Raw genomic sequence first — 16,133 nt, 5'->3', positions numbered from 1 at the left:
GAATTCACTATAGGGAACACTTGTTCACTTTTGTAGGTATAAGCAAAAACTAAAAATAACTGCGGTATCACTTAGAAGGTTTAGGAGAATCGTTGCAACAGATATTTGATTGTTGAAACACCTGCAGTTTTCCCAAACTACGAAGGTATAGAATTCGGAAACTCCCAACTTTTAATAATTGTACGTGTACGCGCGTGCAAAGATTATAAACCCCTGAAAGTGGTCACTGTCGTTAATAAAATTAAAACAGAACAGAAATGCAAAGAATTCAGTGAAATCGAGTTGTGCTCCCAAATCGTGAAAGCATTAATGCGATTTTAGATTCATTAATATTTTAGCAACTGAAAAACAACTCAACTTGAACAAATAATTAAGAAAATTCTTCGGTTGCGCACCATAAAAATGTTTTAGGGGATAACAGTAACCTTGATTTGGGCTTTGAACGATGCACAGTGCGAAAAAAGATCTTCGCAAATCTGAAATCTCAAGTTTGGGTCAACTGATTTGGATGAAATCTGGCGCGAGTATACTTTACGTAATGTGGAATAAAGAAAAAATATACGGAAGACCTAAAAATAATTTCCACAGCCGGCAAATTTATATGGAAACCAAGGAAATATGGTATTTTACACTTTTTGCTCTGGTCACTCATAGTTTTTTAGCAAGTAACAATTTGTCTTGCGCCAACAATGTTGGTTACGTATTTTAATCTGCTGAACTCAAATCTAAGCAAAAAAGCACCTTCAGATTATGATTTTTTCCGAAAATCGATTAAACTCTGAAAAACGTGATTTCTGGTGATAAAATGATAATTATTTTATGTTGTTGTTAAACTCTTCAGTATTCATAGATACATAATTTTTATTCCTAATCAAGTATTTAAAAATTAAATTAAAAAATATGAAATTATTTTTCAATACAACTTCAATACAATTTTTCAATACAAAACTCCAGAAAATTACAGATTTTCTCAGTTTTATATTCAGAAAAAAATCATTTTAATATTTAAATTATGCTAAATATTAATTTAGAAAGTTTCATCGTCATTTTTTTTGGCTCGAATTGCTCGTAAAATCGACCCCAGAGGGTTATACAGTGTTCAACTAAATTTGTGTCAAATGTCTTGAAAAGTGCAAGATTCCGATCGCAAAAACAGGATAAAATTTATAATTTCTTCACACACCTTGTGCCTCAAAAACGCTGCGTATTTGGAATATTAATAATAATTGCGTATGTTTACGAAGCTAATATCATTCTATTGACGGTCTCTACCATCCCTAGTTTTTCGGTCTATATATAACACGCTGTGTATGTGCTGGTTAATGCAAAAAATCGAGGTTTTTCAAAATGTTTATTTTCTATGAAAAATAGTACAAAATTATGAAACTATCACAATTACCTACCTAGAAGTATGGACGTAAAATGAAAATGATCAGATGATGTATATAAACTAAATATTTAGACGTGGTAGCTCTTCTTTATAAAGCCCTGGTTTCATAATAATTGTATGGATTTATATCTTTGCTGCCAAATTTGAAGCGAGTTTAATAAATAGTTTGCTGTATGTTTTTGCAGGCTTGAGAACTCTGTGTTCAACGTGAACTATTGGGATGAGTTTTGTTCGTACTATATATTTTTGATCCGATTGATATGAAATTAAATACAATTATTCAATTTAATGAAACACAAAATAAATTAGGAATACTTCCGCACGCTCATTCAATCACAAAAAAATAGTTCAATAGAATTGACAGACAAAGTACACAAAAGTTCACAGTATAAAAGTTGGCACTAGAACTCACTCTTTGATTAAAACTATCTATTACACGAATTTTCCAGCCCATATTGGCTTGAGTGAATGAATTATAATAAACAATATCAGGCCAAGTTGAGTTGGGAGTAAACTCCAAAGTTCCAGGGTCTCCAGTTTCACACGACCACTCGAGTGATCTGTTGAACTTCTTAAATGACTCAAAGTCGTCATCCAATCGTCGGTCGTGATTCGATTTATGTTTGGAAACACAAAGTCGACCAGCTGAAACAAATAATTACTCATATTTAATAAGTCGAATGTTTCATGTACGTATATGATATATTTGGAGATGGCTATAAAGTGGAAGCATACATTAGAGACGAATTAGATTATTGATTGAGGTCAGTCAATAATTTACATTTGCATAAATTAGTTTTGATTACATATGAGGATTAGCTACATACAGGTGCGGAAAACTAATCTCTATGCTCTATGAATGTATTAACATAGCTAAGCACTAGCAATTTCATATATAAAAAGTTTTGAAATAATGCGGAGTAATTCTGTGATGTTCTTCAGACGCCTTTGTCGGATTTTGACTCGAAGTGCCGCCCCACACTACCACTGTGTTTTCATGCCACAAGGCATTTTCTAATTATTTAGATCTCGCCAGTTTCTTGCTTTGTAGCGTATACCGCCATGTTCAGGCAAGAAATTAAAAAAAAATAACAGAAGTAAATCGTATTGGCATCAAGTTAAAATAAAGCCTTTGCGATACAAAATTAGTGTGACCAGTAATTGAATATAGGAGGAACTGACGATAAAAACGATACCTCTTCTATAAAAACGATAATTTCTTACGTGTATACCTCATTTTCGTTTAAACAATCACTCGAAAATAACATTTGTATAAGGAAAATTGAAAAGCTTAAACCCAAATTTCTCAATTATAAAAAAAAATTGAGACGGTCGACGCCTAGGCTAAAGATTGCTCTTCGCCCAGAATGAGGCAAAATACCATTAGACCACATTCGCGCAGTGTGTGAAGCCTTCTACGATGTAGTTTAAGTTTTCTTATAAACAAAAATAAAAATGACAAAATTATAGCATTTTGAATGGTTTTAACAAACTAAGCATCGTTAATGTCTTGTACTCAAATAAGAGCTCGTAATCTACTGCGTCATACTAGAGTGAGTCCGAGAAGTATTCTGTAAATTCATTTAAAATTAAGCGGACTATTTTTTTGCAAAGAGCTTAGACGCGCAATGTTTACTTCTAAATTCGATTTTTCTATACCAAATTTATTTATGGTCCAGAAATATCTTACTACTATTAACTTACTTGTCTTCAAACGAAACCCCCTGCTTTTTATTTCAATGTTGAATTCTCCATTGAATTTTAAGTTGATGATATCTAAACTCAATATCAATTAAAGAGGTGAAAAATTAATTAAATCGTTCAGCAAAATGCCAGTAATTCCATGCCGTGCTTAGCCATTCCTACTTAAAGTTCTTGTTGCGGTGTGACTGCGAACGAAACCTTTTTGTCTCGAAGCTGCGAGTTGGTTGCGACTAACGTTTTCCTTCTGCCAGTTTTAAAACTAAAGTTTTACGTGTATACCACATTTTCTATCAAACAGTTATGCAACATGTATGTACAGGGTGAGCCGAATCATTAAGTGTGTGTTGCTGAAATCCCTTAATTTCGTTTCGAACTTCATTAGACTCATTTTTCTGCGTTTTTAAGTATTTTTTCAAATCCGCTTTTTTAGCACTAATATAATGCGAGGTGAGAGTCAGACATAAGGAAAGGTTCAAGTAAAAAGTAATCGCAGCATGAGTCTGGTTAATTATGCACTGCAGGTGAAATGATGCATAATGAACAGTTTTAAAGATGGCCTTGAGGATGGATTCAGTGTAGTGAATGTGCTTTACATAAAGTTCGCGCATAATTGCGACCCTGAAGAAGAGCCTAATAAAGGTCGAAAAGTCGGCAAATAATTAAATAGTGACATTTTTATTAATGCCCCTCACCTGCCACCTTTCAACTAAATTTTACAATTGGGGCGCACAAGTGACAAGAAAATTGTTGCATTCAAGCAAGTGCAAGAAAATTTATATTACCACAATAGCACTTCTTAGAAGAAGTAGAAGAAAACCAATCATCAGCCTATTCTTATTTACTTTCAAAACAGCTCGCAAACCAACTTCAACACTTTTGCTTAAAAGCAACCGTAAGATGTACATTTAACAAAAGAAAAAATATATGAATTAATATGAAACTTACATGCAGTTGGTCTAGGCCTTCCTCTTCTCGAATATTCCACTCCGGCTAGAACTCTAACTTTGGATTGAGCGACGTCGGTCAGTCGATCATAGCCACCATGGGGATCATCAGTAATAATTAAAGGATGATAATATTCAGGACTATGAGGGTCATTGCCTCCATTCACTTTGAAAACATATGTGAGACCTCTGCGAAGCCATATTTCTGGAGCCAGCAGCCCATTGATATACCACGCTAATGCTGTGGATGTGTGGCCTAAAACAAGAATATTGAAAATAAAACTTTATTAAACAATAAACTTTTTACTAACAGTCGTCAGTTGTTCTAAAACTTTTACTTGTTCTGCTCTCTATCTTAAGACCGGTCACAGAACATCGAAAACTGTTTATGATGCTTTTTAAAATTTTTTCATCATTTTTGTTAAATGATTTAATGTCTAGTTGAAATATATTTTAGCCGATAATTAGTTGTAAGTCGCATTCAATTTATTTTACTGGGTTAGCAATTTCAAGCAATTTTAAGCAGAATAAAACTTACAAGGCAACAGAAAGGTACGTGCTTCAATAGAGCCTCAAACCCTTTGATTCTAAGTGGTTTCAGACATTAATGAAAGTCGTAAGAAAAGTTGGAGGGAAATTTATGAAATATGGCATTTTCTTTACTAAAACGTGTTTATCAACTGCAATGGCAGCTTTAAACATGAAAACAAACCAGGACTTTGTCCAATTCGTTGGATTCGAAATATAAATGTACTTACGTAAATACAATTTAATTAATTTTCGGATTACCTGAGATATCCGGGATTTTCCCAGAATAACATATCATTGATCTTGGGTTAAAACAATTTCTGAACGAGCAGAAGGGCGATAGCGCTGCTGATAGGAATTAAACGTTAGAAAATCGATTCTGCGATTGCCATTTGTGCAAATATACGCGTATACTTTAATGGGCTTTATCTACTGATGCTTACTAAATCTCACGAATGATTAACAAAGTATTTGGCTCTAAGCGGATGAAGCGATATGCATGAAATTATCGATAATTTACATTGATATTAAGTTATGATTTGGTTCTTGTGAAAAGTGAAGCTTTTGAGCATGTAACAGTCTATTGAAGCTATGAGATTTCATGTCCATTTCAAAACGTCGAATGTATCTGACCAAAGCTTTTTAGCAGTGTCGCAATAATTGTTGGTATTTTTCTTTTTGGTTCTCCGAGCGACATAAAAATTCGATTTTATTAACGCATATCTTTCTTCAAATTATTACATTTCGCGGAACTATGGAACAATATTAAAATTATTGCCTTGTTTTCATGGAAAGTTTGTTGGTTTCGGTTAATTTTAACATTTTCTATTTGTGTGTGCGCGTTATTTTCCGGTGTTTTTTAGACCATCTGTTTTAGACCATCTGCTACGTCTTGTAAGACAGTTGGGTCATATTTTTCATCCAAACATTTACTTGTTGTGAAGGAAAATGTTAATTTTAATTGCTTGCTATCAAGTCATTTTATTTAATTTTTATAATTATGCATGTGTTTCCCAAAAATCAAATTCATTTAACGCAACATATTATTATAAATTTTTATGACAATATGGAAAACTCTGTGAGTTCTAACTCTGAAAATAGATGTTGTGGTTTGTTGATTGCCGTGATGCTAATTAGTAAAACATTTATTTATAGGTGCTCGATTTTATGTTCCTATAGGAAGTTAGCGGCAGAACACTATTTTCCTTGAACCAACATTTCGGCTATACTAAAGCCATTATCAGGCCTTCTGTTTGCAACAAGAACTATGTCTCATTAGGACCAAATTATCTCAATATAAATTCTGATACTTTTTCAGACTAAGCACAGGTGGAACTATATTTAAAATAATTTTTGATAAGTTGCAAACAGCAGATTTCTTATCATTTTTTTTGCGGGTAATCTTAAAACCACGTTATTTTAATGGAAAGATAAATACCTGTTATTGCCTGATATCCTTTTTTGGCTCCGGATGGTCCAATAGTACTAGTAAAAACTCGGATAGTTTTATCAAAAATTTGTCCTTTGCTCCATGGTTCACCCACTTCTCGTTCAGATCTGGTGAAAGCATAGCAACTCTTTTTTGGCTCCTTCGGATTCAGTTCAACACTAATATTGGTTTTCGGGTAAACGTCATGGAATGCGGGTTCATTATTTTCGTCTAGTTTTCCTATTGCCCAGACAATGTAAATGGAACCCTCAAGCGGAAATTCTTTGTCGCTCTCGTCGGCTAAAAGTGCACAGAAAAAAATAGCTGATCAGAAAAGTTACACATCTATATTTTTCGTTGTAGAGCCCATATAGAATATTTATTTTGTCATACATTTTGAAAATTGTTTAATAATAGCAGGGCCTCAAAAACCAATCAAATATAAAAAATCTGTAAAAGCGCTTCGTCGTTGATGTTATGTTTCGTAATAAAAGCCAATTCTGTTACAATTTTTTTACTTAATGGAAATATGCCAATTAGGATGCTAAATAACTTTATCCGATTTTGATAATTAGTTCAGTCATTAAGTAGTATCAGCATTTATAAAGGTGTATTCAAATAACTGCTATAGAGGAATAAATTGTGTTGGGGGCGTTTCAGCGGATTGTAATAATGTCTTTTATATATTTTGGATGCAAAACGCTCCTTCAGCGTCATTAACGTGAAGATTGATATCATTATAGATATTAACAGCTGACAAAAAGTTGAATTTTTCGACAACTTTAAAGAAATTCTATCTATCCGATCTCTTTCCCATATTCGAAGCTGACTATGACTTACATGATATAAGTGACCTTCTATATGTGATAATATTAATTCCGTTCTCCCGTACTGCTGTGTTCAATTGATTGTTTTCCTGGCCTCCCAGCACAGAATCTTTACAGACGCCTTTGTACTGTCCAAGTACTTTGACGCACTAAAAGTTTAACAATATTTAGAGCTATTCGGACAATACCTTATAAAAATATATTACCGGTGTCAACGCTATAATATTATAATCGGTTACAAATCCTTGATAACCATTTATATAAGCTACAGCTACGTCAGCTCCAATCATTTGACTTTGTTCTTTGGAGCCTGATATTCCAAAGGCCAGATATTCATTTTCATCTACCATCCCGGCGAGCTGGATTGTAATGGCCGGACCGAAGATCTCCCAAGAAACTTGGAAGTTTTTATGCAGCTGCATGCAATTAGGGAGATCATCTTTTTGAGGCTGAAATGATCAGATAATTTAATGCCGTACTAAATGAGATTGTAATATGATCAGTAGTTAACGAGTAATAATTCATATGTAATACTGATCCACAATAATACACCCAAACCCAAATTTTTGTGTTAATAAATAAGTAATTTTGATCTGTCAAGCTGAATGCCTTACTTTTTTTTTCTAAACCGATTAGTTTTATTTATGTATCTACACCAGCATTTGATGAAAACGAAATTAACGTTATTTGCCTATGAGCATGACGATGCAATAAAATGTGGCGAAATTAGGTGACCAGGTTCTTTCTCCAGATTTATTGCAAATCAAGTTTTGTACATTCTCACAAAAAATACTTTCGGTCATGAATATTAGAGTTTTCTAGTTTTAATATTTCAGGCTTTAGTTGAGACACTTCACAACGTCCCAAATAGTGTCCGTCTCAATATTTGTTTCAACAGCCAAGTCATAAAACACTTTATGAAAATAAATCGTTGAATATAACAGAGTTGAGGTAAATATGCAGATTTCTATAAGAATGTTCAATAGGTTTCGCAGTTTGCTTCTGCTTCTTTCGAGTTTAAAAATTAGTAATAAAACCCAGAGCAGCAAAGACACTCGTCAAAGCAAACCCAGTAAATAGTGCAATAATAGCAATTCTAAATATTCCGAGATGAAAGCTCTTGACTATCGATCGGCCTCAAGTTTCATATTTTCCTCTTTACGGTTTTAGAGATAACAATGTCGTTAACGCCTTATTGAGGAAATATGCTCTTCTACAAACATTTTTGCTTCCCTCTTTGAGGGCTAAAAATTATTAATATATCTACATCTATGGAGGCACACAAACATGTATATGCATACGCAAACCGAGCAAACAGTTTTTGTTTGAACTCCTGTCGACATTTTCAGCCGAAAATATTGCGACTTCGGTGGTCGACTCTCGTAAAAGTTAGGTTTCACTACAGTAATGTTTCCAAACAGATGGAACATTTGAACGCAGACATTATGTCTTAATGTGTGGAGATAATTATCAGTAACTGTCGTTTCTATGATTAATGTATAATCGGAGTATTTAGTCATTTAAGTTAGTTATGAATTTATTCGCGCCTCGTAGGTAGTTATTTCGTTGATTGGAATTTCCAAGAATGATAAAACTTGTGGATTCTAAATAAAACGTCTTTTAAATACCGTATCGCAAAATCTACTTAGCAATAATGTTACGAGTGCTTCTAGTAATACTTGATTATTGTCAAGATAGTTTCGGGACGTTCGATTAACCATTTTTGATGCCAAGAACATTTGGCCGATCAAAGTCACTGATTTTCAATAGGAAATGTTTCTCGCTGCAATTCCGAAAGTGTTTTTCATTTTAGAATTTCATGAAAGATTCTGTACATTACTAAGCGAAAGGCAGATAACAGTTACGTGCTTACTCGTTCAATAAATTGGCCACAGCTGAGGACACTTAATCATCTGAATACTCCCGATGAATGATAATTGAGGCCAATGTAAAGGGGATTAATGATGGAAATATTTGCCCGACTATAGAAATACCACTTTAATTTAGAACTGATCTGCAGATACATACATGTATGAAATGCATCGATATATATAAATGCGTCTAAGACCTATTTCCATTTCAGAAATTTTAATCTGCAAAAAAATAAAATAATGAGCTCTCAAATGCATCAGTAGTTAAGTGTAGTTACTTAGGATTTCCAAGTGCGAGTATTTAAAAATGTTATAAATTTGTCTTCACATTCGCCTATTTGACCATCAATATACATATTATGTACTTCTTTCAGTTCTGGCTCTTTCATACCGTATTTTTCTAATGCTGCGCTTGTAAGAAAATTTTAATTTCCGAACTTGTTTCAACTTTGAGTTCCGAATAAAACAACTTACAACATTTTTCCGAGACACTGTTTTATAATTATTAAAGAGTGTCTACCATCATCACTTATGGCACAACATAATTATATATATTTTGCGGATTTACAGTCTTTCTTTTAACGGTATCGAGTACATTGATTTTATTTAATATCGATAGTACATTTATGCGAATTTTTGACACGGATAATTTTGCAATTCTACGTCTATAATATTGTAAACACATATTCATGACAACAGCAAAATTTATATCAGTTAGTTCTATTAAGCTAAATAAGCTTTATTCTCTAATGAAAAAAATTAAAGTAAAATGCAGTAATTAATGTTCGGTTCATTTTCCATCATTTTTGCTTCATGATTCTATCCAAAGCAGTTTTCAAAATATTATGTCACATTTATACTTTTGTCCAAAACATAGCTTTAATAAATTTTTCAAGGAAGTGATTAGAATTCATCAAATCAAAAAGTCAAATTGTTTAGGAGTTTATAATTTTTGTTAAATATAGTCTTTCCATATAGAAAGTTTGTCTGACTCTTGACGGGAGCCATAATTCCAAATGTGAAAAACTTTGTATATTTTTAAATATTTTTCTGAAGTCGTTTTTGCTTGGAAATTAATCAAAATGTTTTGAATCCGCATGCAGTTATCTAAATCATTTGCATATCATCGCTATAGTTAAGCCCTTAATGATCTGTAAAAATTGAACGTTTTTGGAAAACGTTCAATCGCATATTTATTTTCCATTATTTATTCTAAAGCAAAAAAAAAAAAACGTTTTGTAAAACACCACAATTATTGTTCCGTTTTACCTGTTCGAACCATGGAATAAAAGAAAATAATAGCAAATCCAATCCATCAAACCACCAAGGATAAAGACTGCTAGCCACTTCGCAAAAACTCCTAGATTATTGTGGAAGAAATAACCTCGATGATCCTAGTTAGCGAAAAATAATAGCAATTTCCAAGAAATCGATGCCATGTAAGTCCTTACGCTTCCGTCTAATTTTAACGTCCCGTGAACCAATACCGGTTATTACTTATAATGAGAAGGATCTATTATTATGCATTACATATTATGCATTACACTTTATTGTTATTCTTAAAATAAAATTTAATTTTTTTTTTCATTTTCAACTGTTTGAAATATAAGACTTTATCCTGACCTGTACGAAATCTATTTGCTTCTTTTTCTGCATTTGCGTATTTACATAAAAAGTGGTTTTACTAAACATTCTATCAGACGGATTTCAACATTTTCCACTTTTCAACGTTGCTACAAAAATTTTAACCGGTTTTTGAATATTTTTGTGTTATAACGTTATTGCTTATGTCACAAGCGTATGTTACTATTGTGCTTGTTATAGCAATATAAAAAAACTGCCTTTTGAAATAATAGTACTTTTGTGACCATAATAGCAAGTTAATTTTATATTCTAAACAACTACAAAAATTCCAAATTATCGCTGTATTACAAAAAAATTTTTGTTCAATATTTTTTTAAATTTTTGAACTGCTGTCGAATGTTTTTAAAAAAGCACGGACATCAAATTATTAACACATTCTTTCAACATCTCGTTTAATACAATCCCACTTTTCATATTTATATATTTTATGCATTTTCAGAAAATTGACATTACGCGTTTATAAAGAGATTAAATTACTTACAGTGACTTTCACCAAAGAGGGAGGAACGTTCAGTGCTTCTGGAATAATAATCGAGCCCAGATTTGTATTTGTGTCATGGTCGAATATGCTGAACCAATCTATATTAAAAATCGTGAGATCCCCTGGAATTTCTAAGATTATGGTTTTGTTCTTATATGCCTTAAGGGAATCCAAGCTGAAATGATAAATTAGAGTTACAAAATTAGGAATAAATTGCAAAAGTCCCCATTCACTTTTGCCCGTTAATTTATTATTGAGCATTTGATTAAACTTTATTTAACATGTTTTTAAATAAATTAAATTTAGCATAATTTCAAGCAGAAACTAGGTACTAGCACCTACTCTACTTACAATATCTGTCTGACTTTTTTTATGTGATTTTACATTTTATACATGTTATTTCAAAACAGAACAAAAAAATAGACAAAAAAATATATACCCAGCTCGGTAACTTTTATTCTGGTTGTCTGCTACTTACTATCCATATTCGTCTGGTACTTTAAATCCTTTAGATACTGGCTGAGCTCCAACACCCACCCAAAAATACGCATCTTTAGCTTTTCCATCGTAAGTGAATCCAATCAGCTTAATTTGTTTAGCGTCTAAGATTTCAATTGAAATTGTACTAATGGAATTCGTTTTGCCGGTGAGTTGAGATACTTTTTGAGCCACTGGTGGTTCAAATTCTTCGGGAATATAAATATCTCCGAACGTATTTTGAGACCAAATATCATATATGGCAAACCATTTAATATCTGTAATTTTTTTCTTTTCTGGTAGAACTAGAGTGAAGTCTTTATTAAAGTAGCGATCAAGCACATTAGTTCTGAAACCAAGAAAATGTATTTATTAGAAAGCCTTGATTCGAATTAAATGCTACATACTTCCCACGTGAATCGGGAACAATAAATCCTTGAGGGCCGGGCCTGTTTGCAGCTCCGGCCCAGAAAAAGGTATCGGCTCCATTACCATCGTAGTTGAACGAGGTCAGGAGGAGAGTATATTTGTCTACAGCATATACGTCTCCGGATACTTGGTGGTGATAAGAGTTAAGTTTACCTATAAATTTTCCTTTGTATGGACCTTCGTCATCTTGACTGAAAACTGAAAAAAAATCGACTTTGTTAGAACAATGATTCACATTTGTTTCTAAATTGTCGTTTGTGAGTTAACTATGTTACTAATTGCTTTTTGCAGATTTTTGATTTGGTGTTTCTCGGATGGCGTATTACCGATCAGCTCGACCGAAAGTAGGGGTTTATTACACGTATCGAAATATTGCTTTTAATAAATATTTTCTTGATTTTTTAAATTATTTCTGTTTTGAAGTGTGTTTTATGCTGAATTTGTAGACGAATATTCCTAGCCAACAATACAAGGTTATCTTGATCTTTTCTTTTAAGACGTTAATGAGTGTGATTATTGGCTCTATTCTGCATAAAATTTTTCGTTTTGGCACTTTGCGACATAGTAAATAGCAATAAATAGTCATGCACAACAATTCCTTATTCACATTGTTGCGTTTTTATCCGATATCCATGTCCTGAATATAGCAAGTCATAAAATTAAAATTAAAGTAACAAATTTAAAAACATATGAAACATTGATTTAGGATCGAGGGAGATTGGATCTGCGTAATCGTATAACATTGCAAATCAGGGAAACTGACTGCAATTGATACTGGCTAAATTTTTCCTATGATTGACTGTCTAAACCTATAGATTATGCAAGTTATCTTAAAAATTAACTAATTACCAATGAAAATTTAGTTCAATAAACGTCCGTTAGAAAATGAAGCAGCATTTATCTAAATAACAGGATATAATCTTGAAACCGCTTTCGAACTTTTAGGTTTCATCAGTAGATCTAAGCTTTCCACCTAGTTGTTGAGTGAGTTCATTATAATATCATTACGTTTTTACAGAAGCCAGCATTTCACTATTTAAATTTGTTAATTTAATAATAATTAAAATGGCATACGACTCGTAATCATAAGTGTGATCAAACATTTCAACAGCTGTGATAACCTTTATGAAAAACTCACTGAGGAAATAAATAAAGAGTGTAAACATGTTGGGAATCTTCAGAGTGGCAAACTGTATATCGGACATGTTCGCATATAACTGACAATTATGAAAATGGTTTTCTGGAATGGATCTGTCCCTTCTGAGCTTTGCTGGAAATCCTAAATCACTGAGAAGAGGCGCAGAACTCAATCAAGTACGCGTTCCTTTTATAAGTTGAGCAAATACCAGAGCCAACTATTTATAAAAATTAATGGTAACTGACAAACCTATTTTTCGGCTGAGATATTAGCTAATTTTGCCATGTATGCGCCCTTGCCAATTACCATCAGTTTTTCTATTAATTAGAAGCATTTTAATGAGCTGTTTACAATTAATATTTAGGGATAACAAAGTTTGCTTTTGTAATACAATAAAATTGAGTCAAATTTCGAATATCGATTTTTTAATTTGCAATGCAACTGGTTACTCGAAATTTTGTCGATCATTTGAAAAAGTAATTGTGATTGCTTGACTCATTACGCAAGGTTTCTATAATCTGCAAGACCAACATTTTCTGAAATACGTCGACAACATATCCACTCTCCTCAATAGACCCATTTACGTGTGCTCTAACTGGATCCTTGAATGCAGAGACGTTCTATTTAGAATATCTCTAGAGTCTATATCGCTGTGAATATGGAATCGCTCGTTTAAGTCCCAACCAATTAGTTTAAGTTGTGTTAATTAATTCTTAATCTGTTAGCCTAGAATAATTGCTAAGACAGGAAATATTAGAACATCTTTATGGTTTTATGATAAATGAAACAATCCAAGGAATCTAATAATGGAATAGGTTTTAATAAGGAGAACAGCTCTCTTGATGTTGGTACAGTTTTTTGCATCTGATAGAAGACTTTTGTTCAGCCGATTTTCGTAAAATGTGAAAACTTCCGAGTACATCAGAACTACCTTTGATGTTAAGTATAATATAATTTACACAAGCCTTTTATAACACTTCCGGCATAGGTTTTTTCTGAGCTGACTTAATTTTCTGTATCCATACTACTTTCTTGAAACTTGCAAGATTTGTAAAGAGCCACCATCTTTCGCTTCTAACGTGTCGTTGAACAAAATTATGTTGGTCTTTTTGGCTACTTATCTCTCACCATTTTTTGCTTGGACGGTAAATAAACCACTTGTGGTTCTTGATATTGATGTATTTTTGCACAGATAGGCCGCACACTACTTGTGAACGTAGGCATTCATATTTAGCATACAACAAAAATTATTTTGTGGAGTTCCTTGAGTGAGTATAGGCACAATTTTTTGCTTATATTGGATCATTGCTTATATTTAATTGCTATAAAACATTATTATCAGTGTGTAAAAATATATTAAGTCGTCAATTTAACCAAAATTAGATCAGCGAAAATTGTAAAATCTTGTATTTAGGAAACGATGGCACATGAAAACCTTCCGCATCTATTTTCATGAAACTAAATGCATTGCTGTTGCCAAACAATATAAATGTGGTTGATAAAAGCGCTTTATTGACGGCCGGGACGTTTCAAATTGAGAGCAAATTAATTAATTGCATCAAAGCCGACCAACAAAAAAATTGTGTGGTTTGAGGCCAGTAAAACCTCTAAAACCTCTGGAATATGCGAGTATTCAGTGAAAGAAACACTGTTGTAATGGCTGGCCTGAAAAGTGAAAAATGTTGGGATCGGTCACTTGCAGTCTTTAGTAAAGTCTACATTTTCCCTGCTCTTTTTCAAAAACATTAATTTTTTGGTTTTATCACAGGAAAATTTATCACCAGTACTCGATGAGAAAGATCTAAAAATAGTGATGCTCAGATGTGACTTAACATTATCCAAGATCGGCTATACTTGGTACTTTATCCGAAAGATTTGTACCTGATTATGATTTTTTCTGAAGGTCAGAGTCGTTGGCTGAAGTCCCTTGAAGTTCCTACTTTTCAAAGAGTTTTGCAACATTGACGTCAAGATTACTATTCTATTTAAGGTAAAACCATATTTTTGGAGAGCAAATCCGTAGTTGCTTTGATTTATAGTGTTAATAAAACATTTCTAAAATGAGTTTCGGTACTTGTTAAAAATTTTCGTCTTTTGCAAATTTTCGTTCAATCAATTTAAATGTTCTGATTGAAACTCCTAATAGGTACTTACAGTTCACTCCAATCAATAGGTATATTCACATTAAGCTTATCTAATGCTTTATTTTCTAGGTATTTTCACATATACTACCTATACACATATTTTGATTTGCTACTTCGATATGTTAATATAGCGAAATTGTTTTTTGAAATTATTTTATTTGCGGTCTGAGTAATAAATCTTATTTGAGTAAAAACGTTAATTAGAATTATTTTAATCCTTTAAGCAAGAACAAAGCACAAATGAACAAATGAAGAAACAGACAATTTTTTTGGTCACGACAGCAGTTGCTATAGCCGAATTTTAAGGTGCAGTAAAGAACGGATAAAAATGTACGTGCGAGTTACCTGAAGAACACAGCAATATAACTAGGATCACACATGAAATCATTTTTTAATTCCAATATTGCACGTAAAGTCACTACACATTTTTAAAAACTTTCCGAAATATTTGTCTTGACTGTCTAAGTAATGAACATATTCTTAAATTAACCTTCAGTATGTCGTACCACTGAATGCGGACTCAAGACCGCTTTCGATTTCAACTTTCTAATAACGAAGTCGCCATCATGGTTAACAGTACCAATAGTAGTTTTAGCGTAAATGCGGATATGGTCAAAGAATTAACGGCAACACTTACAGTTTTTCCTTTATAACCAGCTAGTTTGTTTGTTGCAAAAATGGTTTGTTAATATTTTTTCTGAAGGTGCCGACAAATTTTGAAATTAATTGGTATTTGCACCACAAATATGTCTTACATTTCGTTTTTTGTTTTAGTTTATGCCATTTTCCATCGGACTATTGGCAATAAATCCTTATGCTGTAATGTTACCACAAACCGTAGAATAATCATGAAAATATTTGGTTTGTTGTCAGGTGGGTAGTAGGTTTTATTTTATTCCTCACAGCTCTTAAAAAAAAAACGAAAAATTGTAGTACAAAATTGTAGGCAGTGTGAATGGAGCGTGACATTCGATGATTCACTTACACATTAAATGTATATTAATGATTTCCGTTTTTATTTAATGTCACAATCAATAACGGATATAGCGGTGTGAATGGGCAGAATTCCAATATACCAGGTTTTTCCTTCCTAGAATTTAAATCTGAGTGAGCATCATATCCTTTTC

General features: G+C 32.7%; 1 protein-coding gene across 1 annotated transcript; it reads right to left on the bottom strand.

Moving 5' to 3' along the window:
• Positions 1-1,337: 1,337 nt before the first annotated feature.
• On the bottom strand, positions 1,338-15,561 carry LOC109539975 (protein Skeletor, isoforms B/C). The gene is made up of 9 exons (XM_019908063.2): positions 15,352-15,561; positions 11,703-11,922; positions 11,297-11,644; positions 10,819-10,993; positions 7,029-7,271; positions 6,836-6,971; positions 6,005-6,295; positions 4,040-4,294; positions 1,338-2,035 (listed from the first exon to the last, which is right to left on the bottom strand). The coding sequence occupies exons 1-9, from the start codon at positions 15,392-15,394 to the stop codon at positions 1,716-1,718; spliced, it is 2,031 nt and encodes a 676-aa protein (XP_019763622.2). The 5' UTR covers positions 15,395-15,561; the 3' UTR covers positions 1,338-1,715.
• Positions 15,562-16,133: the final 572 nt, after the last annotated feature.

This window comes from Dendroctonus ponderosae, unplaced genomic scaffold (genome assembly GCF_020466585.1).
Source record: "Dendroctonus ponderosae isolate FM_Combo_2020 unplaced genomic scaffold, Dpon_F_20191213v2 Dpon_F_20191213_63, whole genome shotgun sequence".
Classification (NCBI taxonomy): Eukaryota; Metazoa; Arthropoda; class Insecta; order Coleoptera; family Curculionidae; genus Dendroctonus; species Dendroctonus ponderosae.
This window is presented reverse-complemented; position numbering and strand designations above follow the sequence as displayed.

Excerpts from the sequence above, each read along its gene's own strand:
- LOC109539975 (XM_019908063.2), bottom strand. The coding sequence starts at position 15,394 with ATGATTTCATGTGTGATCCTAGTTATATTGCTGTGTTCTTCAG. Across the intron at positions 10,994-11,296 it reads GTACCAGACGAATATGGATA|CTTGGATTCCCTTAAGGCAT; the intron begins GTAAGTAGCAGA and ends TTATCATTTCAG. Across the intron at positions 6,296-6,835 it reads TAGAAGGTCACTTATATCAT|CCGACGAGAGCGACAAAGAA; the intron begins GTAAGTCATAGT and ends GTGCACTTTTAG.